This window comes from Vicugna pacos, chromosome 10 (assembly GCF_048564905.1).
Source record: "Vicugna pacos chromosome 10, VicPac4, whole genome shotgun sequence".
NCBI lineage: Eukaryota > Metazoa > Chordata > Mammalia > Artiodactyla > Camelidae > Vicugna > Vicugna pacos.
Window position 1 is genome coordinate 24597228 of NC_132996.1, and position 16723 is coordinate 24613950.

A 16723-nucleotide genomic window follows, 5' to 3' on the forward strand; every position below is an offset into this window, starting at 1 on the left:
AAAGAAAGCTCAATGAAATAGACATCGATAGCCTACTAGATCAAGATTTCAAAAAAGGAGTGATCAAATTGCTGAAGGAATTAAAAGAGATAGTGCTTAGAGAAATAAAATATGTCAAAAATGAAATTGAAGCTATAAAGAAGAGCCAAGCAAAATGGGAAAACTCATTGACAGAGATGAGGAATGATCTAACAGCGGTGCAAAGCCGACTAGTTAATGCAGAGGAACGAATTAGTGATCTAGAAGACAGGGCAACAGAAAGCACCCATTCAGAAGAACTACAAGATAAGCAAATAAAAAATAATGATAATAGCATAAGGGACCTATGGGATAATATAAAGCATCCCAATCTTCGCATAATAGGGGTCCCAGAAGGGGAAGAAGGATCAAAGGGAATTGAAAAGGTTTTTGAAGAAATCATGACTGAAAACTTCCCAAACTTAAAGAAGGAATCAGATATACAAGTACAGGAAGCTCAGAGGGTCCCAAACAGGAAGAACCCAAACAGACCCACACCAAGACATATCATAATCAAGATGGCCAGAGTCAAGGATAAAGAAATGATTCTAAAGGCAGCAAGAGAAAAGCAAAGAGTGAACTACAAGGGAACCCCCATAAGGCTCTCAGCTGATTTCTCTACACAAACACTACAGGCCAGAAGGGAGTGGCAAGATATATTCAAAGCCCTGAATGAAAAAAAGATGCAGCCTAGGATACTTTATCCAGCAAGGCTATCCTTTAGGATAGAAGGAGAAATAAAGAGTTTCACAGACAAAAAAAAGCTGCAGGAGTTTAGCAACACTAAACCCATGCTAAAAGAAATATTGAAAGGGCTATTCTAAATAGAAAAGCAGCAGGATGCTACAGAAATGAGAAACGTACAACTGGAAAGGTGATAACTCATGAATTACAAATAAAGAAAACACGAAATTATAAAAGAAGACATACAAATCACTGAGAGTGGGAGAGGGAGGCAGGGAAATATAGAATTTTTTTTCTTTCTTTTTTTAAAATTTTTTAACAGTAGGATGGGTTTGAGATCATGTTATTATCAGTTTATTAAAAACGGGTATAGGTTAATAGATTTACAAAAAAGGGTAACCACAAGTCAAAAATTTACAAGGGAGTCACAAAAATTAAATAAAATCCATGATAATACAAAGGAAAATTACCAAACCACAAAAGGAAGAAGAAAGGAACAAAGAGGATATACCAATTCAACTGCAAAGATAAGTTCAAAATGGCAATAAACACACATCTATCATTAATTACTGTAAATGTTAATGGACTAAATGCTCCAGTCAAAAGACATAGGGTGGCAGAGTGGATAATAAAGCAAGAACCTTCAATGTGCTGCATACAAGAGACCCACTTTAGGGAGAAGGACACATATAGATTGAGAGTGAAAGGATGGAAAAGGATATTCCATGCAAATGGAAAAGCCAAAAAAGCAGGTGTTGCAGTACTGATTTCAAACAAAATAGACTTTAAAACAAAGGCCATAAAGAAAGATAAAGAAGGACATTTTATAATGATTAAAGGAGTGATACAAGATGAAGATATTACACTCGTTAATATATATGCACCCAACATAGGAGCACCTAAGTACATACAAGAATTACTAACAGAGATAAAGGGGGATATTGATGGGAATACAATCATAGTTGGAGATTTTAACACTGCATTAACATCACTAGACAGATCTTCCAGACAGAAAATAAACAAGGCAACAGAGAAATTAAATACTACAATAGAAAAACTAGATTTGGTGGATATTTTCAGAGCTTTACACCCCCAAAAAATAGAATATACATTCTTTTCAAGTGCACATGGAACATTTTCCAGGATCGATCATGTACTTGGACACAAAAGAAACCTCAACAATTTTAAGAAGATAGAAATTATCTCAAGCATCTTTACTGACCACAATGCCATGAAACTGGAAATCAACAACAGAGAAACAAAGGAGAAAAAAAGAAAAGCATGGATATTAAACAATATGTTATTGAAAAAACAATGGATCAATGAGGAAATCAAAGCTGAAATTAAAAAATACCTTGAGACAAACGATAATGAAAGCACAACCACTCAAAACCTATGGGACACAGCAAAGGCAGTGCTAAGAGGGAAGTTTATAGCGATACAGGCCTTCCTCAAAAAAGAAGAACAATCTCAAATAAACAAGTTAACCCACCACCTGAATGAATTAGAAAAAGAAGAACAAAAAGCCCCAAAAAGCAGCAGAAGGAAGGAAATAATAAAGATCAGAGAGGAATTAAATACAATAGAGATTAACAAGACCATAGAAAAAAATCAACCAAACCAAAAGCTGGTTTTTTGAAAAAGTAAATAAAATCGACAAACCTCTGGCCAAACTCACAAAGAAGAAAAAAGAGAGAGCACAAATTAGCAAAATAAGAAAGGAAAATGGAGAAATTACAACAAACAAAATAGAAATACAGAATATCATACGAGGATATTATGAAAAACTATATGGAACCAAACTGGATAACCTAGAGGAGATGGACAAGTTTCTGGAAACATACTGTCCACCAAAACTGAATCAAGAAGAAACTGAACACTTGAACAATCCGATCACTAGAGAGGAAATAGAAATAGCAATTAAAAACCTCCCTACAAATAAAAGTCCAGGACCGGATGGCTTCACCGGGGAATTCTACCAAACATACAAAGAAGAACTCATACCAGTCCTTCTCAAACTCTTCCAGACGACTGAAAAGGAGGGAATACTCCCAAACTCATTCTATGAAGCCACCATCACCCTGATACCAAAACCAGACAAAGACACTACAAATAAAGAGAATTATAGGCCAATATCACTGATGAACATAGACGCCAAAATCCTCACCAAAATTTTAGCAAATAGAATCCAACAACACATAAAAAAGATTATACATCATGACCAAGTGGGGTTCATCCCAGGGACACAAGGCTGGTTCAACATACGCAAATCAATCAATGTAATACATCACATCAACAAGAGAAAGGACAAAAACCACATGATCATCTCAATCGATGCAGAAAAAGCATTTGATAAAATTCAACACCCATTTATGATAAAAACTCTCGCCAAAGTGGGTATAGAGGGAACATATCTCAACATAATAAAAGCTATATATGACAAACCTATAGCCAGCATAGTTCTCAACGGTGAAAAACTCAAAAGCTTCCCACTAAAATCTGGGACAAGACAAGGATGCCCACTATCACCACTCCTATTCAATATAGTCCTGGAAGTCCTAGCCACAGCAATCAGGCAAGAGAAAGAAATAAAAGGGATCCAAATTGGAAAAGAAGAGGTAAAAGTGTCATTATATGCTGACGACATGTTACTATATATAGAAAACCCTAAAAGGTCCACAAAAAAGCTACTAGAGCTGATTGAAGAATTCAGCAAGGTAGCAGGTTACAAAATTAATGTTCAAAAATCAGCTGCCTTTCTTTACACTAATGATAAATCAACAGAAAAAGAAAGTAAAGAAACAATCCCCTTTAAAATAGCACCCAAAGTAATAAAATATCTGGGAATAAATCTAACCAAGGAGGCGAAAGAATTATACACAGAAAACTATAAACCATTGATGAAGGAAATTAAAGAAGACTTTAAAAAATGGAAAGATATTCCATGCTCTTGGATTGGAAGAATCAATATTGTTAAAATGGTCACACTGCCCAAGGCAATCTACAGATTTAATGCAATCCCTATCCAATTACCCAGGACATATTTCACAGAACTAGAACAAATCATAATAAAATTTATATGGAACCATCAAAGACCTAGAATTGCTAGAGCATTACTGAAGAGAAAGAAAGAGGCTGGAGGAATAACTCTCCCAGACTTCAGACAATACTATAGAGCTACAGTCATCAAGACAGCATGGTATTGGTACCAAAACAGACGTATAGACCAATGGAACAGAATAGAGAGCCCAGAAATGAACCCACAAACTTTTGGTCAACTCATCTTCGACAAAGGAGGCAAGAATATACAATGGAATAAAGACAGTCTCTTCAGCAAATGGTGTTGGGAAAACTGGACAGCAGCATGTAAAACAATGAAGCTAGAACACACCCTTACACCATATACAAAAATCAACTCAAAATGGATTAAAGACTTAAACATAAGACAAGATACAATAAACCTCCTAGAGGAAAACATAGGCAAAACATTATCTGACATACATTTCAAAAATTTTCTCCTGGAAGAAATAAAAGCAAGAATAAACAAATGGGACCTAATGAAACTTACAAGCTTCTGCAGAGCAAAGGAAACCAGAAATAAAACAAGAAGAAAACCTACAGAATGGGAGAAAATTTTTGCAAGTGAAACCGACAAAGGCTTGATCTCCAAAATATATAAGCAGCTCATACGACTCAATAAGGAAAAAATAAACAACCCAACCCAAAAATGGGCAGAAGACCTAAACAAGCAACTCTCCAAGGAAGACATACAAATGATCAAAAAGCACATGAAAAAATGTTCAATATCACTAATTATCAGAGAAATGCAAATCAAAACTACAATGAGGTATCACCTCACACCAGTCAGAATGGCCATCATTCAAAAATCCAAAAATGACAAATGCTGGAGAGGCTGTGGAGAAAGGGGAACCCTCCTACACTGCTGGTGGGAATGCAGTTTGGTGCAGCCACTATGGAAAACAGTGTGGAGCTTCCTCAAAAGACTAGGAATAGACTTACCATATGACCCAGGAATCCCACTCCTGGGCTTGTACCCAGAAGGAAATCTACTTCAGGATGACACCTGCACCCCAATGTTCATAGCAGCACTATTTACAATAGCCAAAACATGGAAACAACCTAAATGTCCATCAACAGGTGACTGGATAAAGAAGATGTGGTATATTTATACAATGGAATACTACTCAGCCATAAAAACCGACAACATAATGCCATTTGCAGCAACATGGATGATCCTAGAGAATGTCATTCTAAGTGAAGTAAGCCAGAAAGAGAAAGAAAAATACCATATGAGATCGCTCATATGTGGAATCTAAAAAACAAAAACAAACAAAAACAAAGCATAAATACAGGACAGAAATAGACTCATGGACAGAGAATACATACTTGTGGTTACCGGGGGTGGGGGGGTAGAGGGTGGGAAGGGATAGACTGGGATTTCAAAATTGTAGAATAGATAAACAAGATTACACTGTATAGCACAGGGAAATATACACAAAATGTTATGATAAATCACAGAGAAAAAAATGTGACAATGAGTGTGTATATGTCCATGAATGACTGAAAAATTGTGCTGAACACTGGAATTTGACACAACACTGTAAAATGAGTATTAATCAATAAAAAATGTAAAAAAAAAAAACTAAACATAAACTAAGTATATGACCTGGCAATTCCACTCCTATGAATTTATCCAAGAAAGATGAAAATATATGTTCACAAAAAGACTTGTATAAGAATGTTTATAGCAGCTTTATTCATACTAGCCAAAAACTGAAAACAGTCCTGTTGTACATGAAGTGGCAAATGTACAAACAATGATATATTCATATGATGAAGTACTACTCAGCAATAAACAGGAACAAGCTACTGATTCAACAGCAAGGATAAATCTCATTTCTCATAGGGATGAATCTTTTTTTTAACATTTTTTATTGATTTATAATCATTTTACAATGTTGCGTCAAATTCCAGTGTACAGCACAATTTTTCAGTTATACATGAACATCATGAATCTTAAATGGATTAACAAAGATTTATTTTTTAATTTTAACTTCTAATATAGTAAATACCAGTAGATTTAACTCCTAAACTTCTCCAGGGTCCTCAATAATTTTAAATGTGTAACAGGGTCCTAAGACCAAAAAGTTTGAGAATTTATGATCTAATAAAAGTTGAATGTAGATATGTCCTACAATCTAATAATTATACTCCTAAATATATACAGACACTGTTATATTTGTGTGTACCAGAAAATGTACAAGAAAGTTCATAGCATTATTTGTAAGAGCAAACATTGAAAACAACAAAACATCCAATGACTGAAAAATTCATAAATCAAATCAATATATTTATATAGTGAAATTCTAAACAACAGTAAAAAGCTATATAACCTATCACATAGATAATTATAAGGAAGATGGATGATAGTAGGGACCACAATTTCAGTTTTTTAAAAAGTTGCAGAAGAGTATACATACAGTAAAATTTTTCACTTACATAAAATATAAAACAAGCAAACCAAAACTATACATTTTTAGGAATGTATAAGTGGTAAAAAAAAAAAAAACTTAGGAAATGATAACATTAAATTAAGGATAGTGATTATCTCTGAAGAAAAAGGAAGATGGGATGAGGGAAGGGCTATACAGGGGGCTAAATGTTTACCTAATGATAGCTGCTCTTAAACAAAGAATAATTCTCCTTTATTAAGTTCATTATTGTCTTAAACTGTCAAGCTCTAAACTGGACATTCCTAAAGTAGTGAAAGAACAAAGAACATCCATCTGATTGGCAAGCCTAACTGAATCAACCCCAGTGATCAACAGATCAGTAGAATATAGGACAACAAAGCCTGACCGCCCTCATGTCTACTTTTAAAAAGCATGTGTGTACATGTAGGGGTGGGGGCTGGTGGGAGGTGCAGATAATTGCTACTCAGCAGGTAAAACAGCCGAGAAACTATAATATTTCATTTTGGGAACACTATCTTATCTAGAATCTCTCCTTACCATTTTGTGAATGAATAAATGATTCAATGTCAGTCATAAAAAAAAAGTTTTTATAGCAGTATCAATATTTTAACATGCGTAATCTTTGGAGTTCTGATTTTTTTTCTGGCTCCATCCAGTCTTTCCACTTGCTGTTAGAAGTATTTTGCTATGAAAAGTTAAAGAATTTTAAGAGCTAGAGTCCATACCTATAATGAGTAAAAGATTTTCCCATCTCCACAACTGAATTATTTCAACCCTGTGGTACGTACTTACTTTCACTTGGTAAAATACCCCTTTTAAGTCTCATGAGTGTATAATAGGGATAAGTAAAATGAGGCTCATAAAATTCTTTGAAACCTTCAGACAGAGGTTCCTATAAAAATATTAAACTTTATTATTTTTAAAGCCTCATCTTTGAAAATAAAAGATACGGTGTAATTCAGCATCTCTGAGGTTACACAAAAGGAAATCAAAATTGTTCAAAACTCAAATCTCAATACTGTTTCAGTTATCTATTGCTGAATGAATAACAAACCACCTCAAAACTTCATAACTTTCAACAACAATTTATTATTACCTCTCATGGGAAAAGCATGAACAATGAAATGTGTACAGGAGTATAAGTAAATAGCTAGTTTTGGCAGCAGCACAGTGTAAGCAGGGAAAGTAGGTAGTAAGTACAGGGAAAAGGATGAAGAAAGACTAAACTAGGGGTCTTGGAATATATCCCCACAGGTAAGGAGGGACTACTCTATTCCTAAACTCTATTTACTAACTATAGACCTAAGTCTGAAAGATGGTTTGGTTTGAGCTTGGCGAAGGTATTAGAAACAAATGAGAAGAAACCTGTTTCCAAAACAAAAATGTAGTAAGTTCAACTTTAAGTTCAATTTAGCTCATTACCCATGACAATCATTTTCAAACTTTCCTTCACATGTGGTGTTTTCGGTCTGTTATTGCTTGGTGGTGGGGAGGGGGGAAAGGGATGGTCAGCGCCTCACTTGGTTTTCGAGTTAGAAACCTAGGTTCCAGTACTAGTCCTGTGATCCTGAACAAGTCCCTTATTCTTTTGAACTACATACAAACAGGGATAACACTTATATCCCACAGGAAAAAAGAATTAATAGTGCTTTGTGAACTGTAAAGTCTTGCTTCTCCAAGTACAGTCTCCAGACCAACAGCACTAGCATTACCTGATAGCTTAAAAGAAATGCATAATCTAAGGCCACATTCCAGTCCTACTGTACTGTAATATGCATTTTAACAAGACCTCCAGGTAGTTCACATGCACATTTAAGTCTGAGCAGCACTACTGTAAAGCACTCTATAGATGTCAGGTTTCTTTGCTATTAAAAAAAAAAGTTCATTAGGAGTTATTTTTGTCCTGAGGAAGTCCTGTGACCTGGTAGCTCATTAACAATATAACATCAACATGTGACAATCATCCTCCTCAGTTCCAACATTTCCCATACTGAGAAACTACTGAATGTGGATTCTGATCCAGTTTTCACCACTAACTTACAATATAACCTCAGGCAAATCACTTCAATTTCCAAGGCCTTTCTCCTTATTTGTAAAATGAGAAGATCAGAGCATTACCAAACTGAGGTCCCTGGACCCACTGAGGTCTGAAAAAGTAGTAATGGAAGGAGACAAGACAGTACGATAGTTAAGAGCACAGCTTTAGAATCATGCAACCTTGGGTCGCTTAGGCTCTGCCACTTAATAGTGTGTGACCTAGGGCAGGTTACTTGACCTTCCTAAACGTCACTGTCTTCAACTACAAAATTAGGATTAGAATAGTACCTACCTCAGAGATCAAGCAGTAACCATATGATTACAGATGAATGCTCTGTTCAGCAACTTTTTCAGGGTGATAGAAACAGTCTACGTCTTGATAGGGATGCTGGGTACAGAGATGTATACATCTGTCAAAGCCTTTCAAACTATAACTTAAAATGGATGCATTTTATTGTAAGTAAATTATACCTCAAAAAGCTGATTTTAACAGTAAAAAAGAGGATGGTAGGGAGAAAAGAGAACACGCTTTGGAGTAAGATTATGAGAGTTCAAATCCTTACTTTGTCCCTTGCAAAGTGGAAAACTTTGCACGTTATTTAACCCTTTTCTGCTCTAAATTTCCACATCTATAAAATAGGCAACTTACAGAATCTAACTTAAAAGAGTTATTATAAGGATTATAATAAGGGTTCTTATAAAATAGTATGCACATTAAAGCTTTAGACATTAAGTGTTGCATAATGTTAGCTTTTATTATTTCTATTGGATATTTTCAATATTTCAAAAATCACATTTATCCATGTTAAGGCTGAAATGAAAATATTATGCTGTTTTGCTTTGGCCCAGAATGATATCAATACATTACAGTAATGTATTGATTATACATTGTCTTATCGCATATATCTCATATGGATCAATCAGTGTAGTAACAATGACTAGATCTCCTCTGACAGTTACATGTGCCTTTGATTATTTGAAACAGGGATAAAGTACATTAATAATTATAATTTATGTAAAGATAATAAATTACAATTTATGTAATGATATTAATTAATGGGGCCCAAGAAAGAACACAATAAAATGCTTCTTTCTAATAAAAAGGTTAAAACAGCTGCTCTGTCACCATATGATCCAGAAATTCCACTTTTGGGTCCCAAAAAGATTTGAACACCCATGTCATGGCCTCACTATTCACTACAGCCAATAGGTGAAAGCAACCTATGTGTCCATCTACGGATGAATGGATGAGCAAAATGTGATGTATACATACAATGAAATATTATTCAGCCTCTGAAAAGAAGGAAATTCTAACACACGCTACAACATGGGTGAACCATAAGGGCATTATGCTAAGTGAAATAAGCCAGTCACAAAAAAGCAAATACTGTTGATTTCACTTATATGAGATCCCTAGAGTAGTCAAATTCATAGAGGCAGAAAGTAGAAGAGTGGTTGCCAGGGTGTAGTGGGGAGAGAGAATACGGAGTTGTTTAATGGATATGGAGCTTCGGTTTTGCAAGATGAAAGAGTTTAAGAGATCGGCTGCACAATGATGTGAATGTACTTACTACTGAAATGTACACTGAAAAATGGTTAAGACAGTAATTGTTACGTGCTTCTCCACAATAATAAATAAATAAATAAGCAAATAAACAAACAACTAGCCAGCTGGTATGGCAGTTTTTCCAGCACTAGCACTGTAAAGCCTTTATGCTTTAAGATTTTAATAAGCATCCACTTCTTGCATTCCAATGTACCACATACATATGTCCATCACAACACCTGGAACAATTTACTGGCCGTCTCTGATTAAATTAAATCTAAGTCTCTATTCATTAAATCTAAGTCTCTATTCATTAAATCTAAACCCTCTAGTACACTGACTTTGGCCCTTCATTTGGCCTTCACTCTTTAGGTGACTTAACCGTGTTTTTGAGCTATCAGTCGGAGGCAGTGCTACTTGGCTGTCAATAAGGCTCAGGGATAAGACTATCTTCCTTAAGGTGACAGGGACATCACCTCTGCCAGCCCACAGAGCCTCAGGACCAGAAGGCCTGAAGCATGTTCACATCCTCGAGGCTACTATTCAGGGGAGATAGTGGGAAGGGGCCTAAAAAAAGGAAAGGAAAAGGCAGCAAGGAGGTACAAGCAGCTAGATGCCTTCTGTAGCATGTTTGTGTGGTAGAGGCAGCTGGTTAAAGCCCCTCTAGTCTTGTGCTGTGGTGACAATGAAGGAAAGACCCCTTACCCCTTTACCCCGTCTAAGAGAATCCTATCATAAAGATATAGAGACTGAGGGTTGCCCTACTTCCCTTCCACCCAATTTCTATGAATAGGATGGGTAGACAGGCAGCAAACCTGTAAGAAGGGACAACACCTACATAGCTTGAATCATCCTAGCCCAAGTACAAAAAGGAGATGGTTATTAAGTGGTCCTACCAGAAGTTACCATTCATTCTCCCGATCTATGAAAGTTTTACTAATCAGGTTACTTCCTCAGACTGAGGCAGCTTCTATGAAACTCATAATTAGAAATTTAAAAATAGTTTTAGCTTTCTGATAAATAAACCCTCCTTGATAATATGTCAATTTTTGCCCATTCTTCTTTCAAATACATTTTTAGGAATGCAGTTCCCTTGAAAGTAGGAAATGCCTATTTGAACTTAGCTGTTCATACCCCTACTGGCTTATTCGCTTCCTTGAACAGACATATGGTCTATGTATAGTTTTTTTATTTTAAGTCAATGACAAAATAAGTTTTCAACAAATATTTGCTGAATAAACTTAACATTCTGAAAAAAATTTAACTGAGTAATTCTCCTTTGAGGCCACAATTAAAGCATAGATTTCCCTTCCACTTCCCTTTAGGTAATAATATTTTTTCCATGAAAATGGCAGCACCTGAAATTCTACTTTAAAAGACACTGACAGTATGTCTTGGTAGAAAGAGTTGTCAGATCTGTATTTGAATAACATTTCTGCTGCTTAGTAGCTGTATGACACAACTTCTTAACTTCAAGTTACTTAACTCCTCTAAGATTCAGTTTCCTCATCTGTAAAATGGGGATAACACCACCTACTTAGTAAGAATGTTACTAGGATTAGAAATACACAGGCAGTCTTCATTTTGCAGGGTTCTAATATGTACAAATTTCGGTAATCACAGCTTAGTTAAATAATACTGATTCCCCAAAAACACACTTCAAATTTCAATTACCACAATACATTAACTGTGAGTAACTGATTACAGTACAAATTTCACTACTATACCTTCAGTCCACAAATAACTATATAAATAATAGAAGCACATCATGATCAGTTACTAACCAAGTCACTTCTTTCAAAGCCTGTTGGTGGATTTGACAAAATAAATTGCAAAGGAACAACAATTAGGCTGTTGGTGGATTTTCATCAGTACATTAAAACCCAAGATACAATGGAATAATATCCTCAAAGTGCTAAGAGAAAAATATCTCTCCGCCTAAATTTCTAACTATGGATAAAGCAACAGGGCAAAGTCTGTTGGTGATTAGTTACTGCACATCTTTATCCAGTTCATGTATTGACAACAAAGCGTGTAATTGAGTTGCCTCCTTGTCTCCTGGTGATAAACGTACGTGACGTTTTACAAAAATGAATAACTGAAAGAGGGAACAGGCCAACAATGATGAAAGTGCAGCAAAAAACCAAAAAGTAATAATGTTGGAAATAAAATCCCAATCAAACATACAAGGAGTCATAGAATAGCTGACCATGACAACTTTGACCCTACTGCCATTCAAGAGACTCTAGATATGCTGCCAGAGGAACTTAGTGAAGGCAAATGTATCAACACAAATGAAGAAAGTGGTTGTGAGAAAAGGGTGAAGATGGACCAGAAGTGATGCCAGCATATTTGCATTTCACTGTGAGAGATATTTCACAATATTGAAAGTGCAAAGAATAAAATGTTGGAAACTGATCCAAACCTAAAAAGGACTATGACAATTCACCAATGCATAGAAGAATACTCATTCTATATTATATTACCTGACAAGAAGGCAAGCACTGTTCAGACTACTCTAGATAAGTTCTTCTACACAGAAATAAAACATTTTAATTCTCAATGTTTTTAAACTACAGTGTACTAAATATTAGTTTTACTATTTTTTTCTTTTTCTATATATTTATGACCAATAAGAAGGTTTACAGTGTTTGACAGAAATGTTTAAAGGTCACAGAACACTCATAACTTTTCTCATTGATTGTTAAGAATACTTTTCCAGATCTTAACTTGCATGGTCATTTGTATTGTCCCACACTACCAAGTAAAAGTGAGGAATGCCCGTTCCTATAACTTCTGGCACATCAAGGCACTTATTATTTCATAACTAAAGAGAAACCCTCTACCATTTCCCCTGGTCCCTGCAATCCACTCAGACAAAAAAAGGAATTTAATTCATCTTGGGTAATGTTAAGAAGATAGCATTTCAGGTTTTTCAATGACTAAGAACTGTTGCCATCTTGACATGCAATTCCCCAAACTGGTCTTTAGATTATCCAAAATACACACACCCCAATGCGGAAAGATAGGCTTCTTGAACAGTTACTCAATTTGTCATCAGTGATAGTATACTACTTCACACTGTCCTTATCCCTTGCATGCAGGAGCAAAACAAGTGTGTGACAGAAGTGATACTGTATAGTAGTTTAGAGTCAGACCTCAATTTGAATACTACCTCTATACCACTTTTTGCAACCTTAGATAAGTTGCTTCTTAGCGCTTTAATTTCCTAATCTGTGAAATAAGGATAATAACAATTATGGTAAAGATCAAAAAAAATAAGATATATGAAATGCTTAGCAAAGTATGGTACATAGGAAGCACTTTGATATAGCTATTATCACCATTATTATTATCCTTAACATTTCTATCATTAATGTATGTATTATAATGATAAAATTACATTTGTTGTAAACACATCATTATTAATCAGCATATTTTTCAAAGGTTAAATCCCTTACTCAAAGATATGATAGATACCTACTACTTGCTGGGTAAGAAGACTTGACCTCAACTTCCTCCAGATCATTTTCTCCCAAAGTACATGTGCAAAGGGCTGCCAACACTCACTCATCCTCTTCTAGCAACTCCTGATTCCTATGTCTAAACCCTCCCTGTAGTCTGCTCAGTTTCCTCTTCTGAGGATATTTAGAACTAAAGAGCCATTTCCTATTTCTCAGAGATATCTGCCAGAACCATAGTATCTCGCTTTCTCATAATTCACATGAGTTAACTGTCAGTTTTCTTTTTATTCTAATCCTTGATTCTAAACTAAGGCTCATTATTATCTACATCAACCCATAACGCTGCAAAGGGCCTAAATGTCAACTAAAGCCAACCCCTTTTCTCTACCAAACAATTAATTCCCCCTAAAATATTCATGTTAGTTGAGAAATATCTGTTGTAACACTTTCAGTGACAGAAAGCCCCCATCTCTGAAGTCAACCCATTCAATGATTACATTTCTAGTTGAAAATTTTCCTTATGTTGAAGTAAAATCTCTTCCTTTACAGTTAGTTTCCACCCATAGGCTTTAATTTCACCTTCTAGAGAAATACAGAAAGTTTAACTGCTCTGTATCATAGCCCATCCAATATTGAAGACCCTTGAGTGTCACTTTTTACAAATTTCTAGTTCAGAAAGCACGATTTTAAGTCTCTTCCCTCATGGACCTTCTCTGGACCATGTATGGACTTGCCAACGTGATCTAACAACAAATTGGTAAAGCACTTCCTTTGCCAACATTTGAGCTGCCAAGTAATTCCACTACGAATGATCCCTTTGCCCATATTCATCCATTATTATGTAAAAATTATTAATTTAAGCTAGTAGTTCAGGAAAAGTAACACTCAGCCTAAATTATGGTTTAAACGGAAAGATACTAAAAGTCTTAAAGACTACCAAAAGAGTTGTTTTTTTTTTTAACCTAGCCAGTTACTGGGAACAGAATAAAGTAGGATCAGCTGGTATGAAATTCTTGCTGCTTTCCTACAAAGCCAAACAAATGCCTGGGAGAAGGATCCAGCAAAAGGAAGGTTAGCTAAAAAGTTTTGCTTAATGTCTTGAAAAAGTGGATCCAATTAAAAGAAGGCACTAACACTGAACCCAAAAATATTTTCTGTACCTTGAAGTAGGTACCTGAAGAAAGATCAAACACAGCGCACTCAAAACTTGACCCAAGTAAACTACAGAAAAAAGAGGTGGAAGATTTTTCCTGTGTTCTCCTAGCCTGGCAGAAATAATCATCTGGGGAAACACATATATACACACACACAGCCCCAAGGGGCCAGACAGGGGTAGCAGCTGGAGGAGGATTCTTCCCCAAGTCCTCAGAAGGTGTAATTAGTGGAAGTAGTGTCCTCAGAAGAATTCTAACCTTAGCCAGGTAGTCGGATAGGAGCTGGGACTTGATTCCTTGTGCTCTTGGGAGCCTGGCACGAGTCAGAAAGTACAGACTAGGTGCTCTGCTTTCTACTTCTGGTGCAAGAAGACAGATGAATGGTCGTACTCAGAAAGGAAGTGATCCCTGGTACCTGAAGCTATCCTGGGTGGGAGTGGCCTGGAAGGCTAGGGGTCGGGGACGGGATCTGAGACCGGGAAAACCGTTTCCTGGAGGTGACTGAAGAGATTTCACACGAACCGAGAAAGCGGACGGGAAAGGTCGAGTTTTCACGTATTTAGGGGAAGACTAAGCTAGGACATGTTTCCTTCTCCTGTGCCCTTAGGACGAAGGCGGTGGCAGCAACAGTAGGAGCAGGTGTCCCGGGCCCTCAATTCAAATAAGCAGAGTCCCCCAGTCTCCCAAGCTCTAATTAGGGTGTCCCCAGCCTGCCCAGACTCGACCCCTCAGGCAGGAATCCCCCTTCCCAACCCCGCCCCTCCGGCCTCCCCTGAGGTCCAGCAGGGGCTCCCCGTTTCTCTTCCGCCCCCCCAGTCTCAAGACCCCCTCAACCCGTCCAGATTGGCCCTCCTCACCTGCCACACTGGCGCTCCCTTCCTCCCCAGTATTCCCGTTCCTGCGCCCTGGCCAGGGCTCCTCACGCCACCTCACCCGGCCAGGCCCGGTGCCTCCCCGGCGGCCAGATCGGCCCTCTCCCTTCCTCACGCGGCGTCTCCCCCTCAGACCCGCGCCCTCCCTCCCTCGCTCCCGCCTCAGGCCGGCACCCGCACTCACAGAACTCGGCGATGTACCAGGTCACCGCGTAGTTCTCCTCACACCAGTCCAGCGTGGAGGTAGTGGGGCCCCAGTAGCCCTCGCGGTCCGCGGCCGGAGCCATCACGCGTACGCCGCCGCCGCCGCCGCCCAGGGGCTCCGCTTGGTGCGCTCGGCTCCGCGGGCTCCCAGGCGGGCTCGGGCCCTACTCGCGCGCTCGCCTCACGCCCCGTCCGTCCTCCCACCCTGAGGGGCGGGGCCCGGCGCCGTCAGCGATCCTACTCGGGCGGAGGCCCCGCCCACCGCGGCCGGCGCAGGGCCCAGCCCGAGGGCCCCGGGGCTGCCCTGCCTCCTCCTTCCTCAGGAAGGGGTGTGACCTGGACCGCCGGCCCCGCCTAGACACGCCCTTGGTTGTGGGTTCAGCGTTCCTGACGTCTCGGAGGCAGTTTTCTAACCAGGTTGTCTGAGTTTCTGTGTGGGAGTGTTTGGTTTTATAGGGGCAGCTGCGGCTTGATAAAATCTATGCAGAGGTGTACCTCAGTGTCCTCCTTTGGCCTCAGGCCTCAACAGAGTCCAGAAACTGAACACTCCCAGCCCTGCCGGGGACTCCCTTGAAAGAAACAGTAACTTTATGATAAAGGTATAAACGTCACTTGGGAACAAAGGTAAAGGGCAACAAACCCTGGACCGGGCGGGGGGGGGGCAGGGGGATGGGCTTTGAGATCCTAAAAAACAGTGTAGCCAGAGCACTGACGCAGAGTTCATTTCTGTTTGGGCTTCCAAGCCCAGAAGTTTCTAACCCTCTAACAATCTACAACTGTGCCGTACTCTTCAGGCAACCAACAGCCTCCCCTACTACCAGTCTCAAGACTCTTAATACTTAACAGCTGCTTGAGGGGTCGTTTTAAAACACAAATGCTACTGCCCCCTGCCCCTTGTGTTCAGCTGCATCAAATTCCCCTAGCTCAGAATGTTCAGGGTCCACCCACAACTTCCTGCCTTTGCTCCTGTGATTCACCTGGGACCGATTTCCTCTCCTCTCCATTTGGCTAATTTCCCCTGGTCCTTTAGAATCCAGCTTCCTGAAGCCCTTTCTGGCTTTCATCACCAAGAGCTCCCTTGCCCTTTGTTCACATCCTGCAGTGATAGGTACAACCTCATATGAAAGCTTTATTTCCATTCTTCATGGTCCTAACACCCAGGATTCTGCCTGACCACGCAGTTTGAAATGAAGAGTGTAGTTAAGGATGACACAATTGCCATTTTCTAAAGAAATAAGTCAGATAAGGT

The 16723-nt window shown here is 38.4% G+C and overlaps 1 protein-coding gene across 1 annotated transcript in view; it reads right to left on the reverse strand.

Annotated features, from left to right (window-relative positions):
- Positions 1-15702, reverse strand: part of ACER3 (alkaline ceramidase 3) — a 147277-nt gene extending 131575 nt beyond the window's left edge. Inside the window, exon 1 of the mRNA XM_072969156.1 lies at positions 15455-15702. Within this exon, the coding sequence (XP_072825257.1) occupies positions 15455-15557 (103 nt within the window). The 5' untranslated portion in view covers positions 15558-15702. The remainder of the gene's footprint in view (positions 1-15454) is intronic.
- Between the last annotated feature and the right edge of the window lie 1021 nt (positions 15703-16723).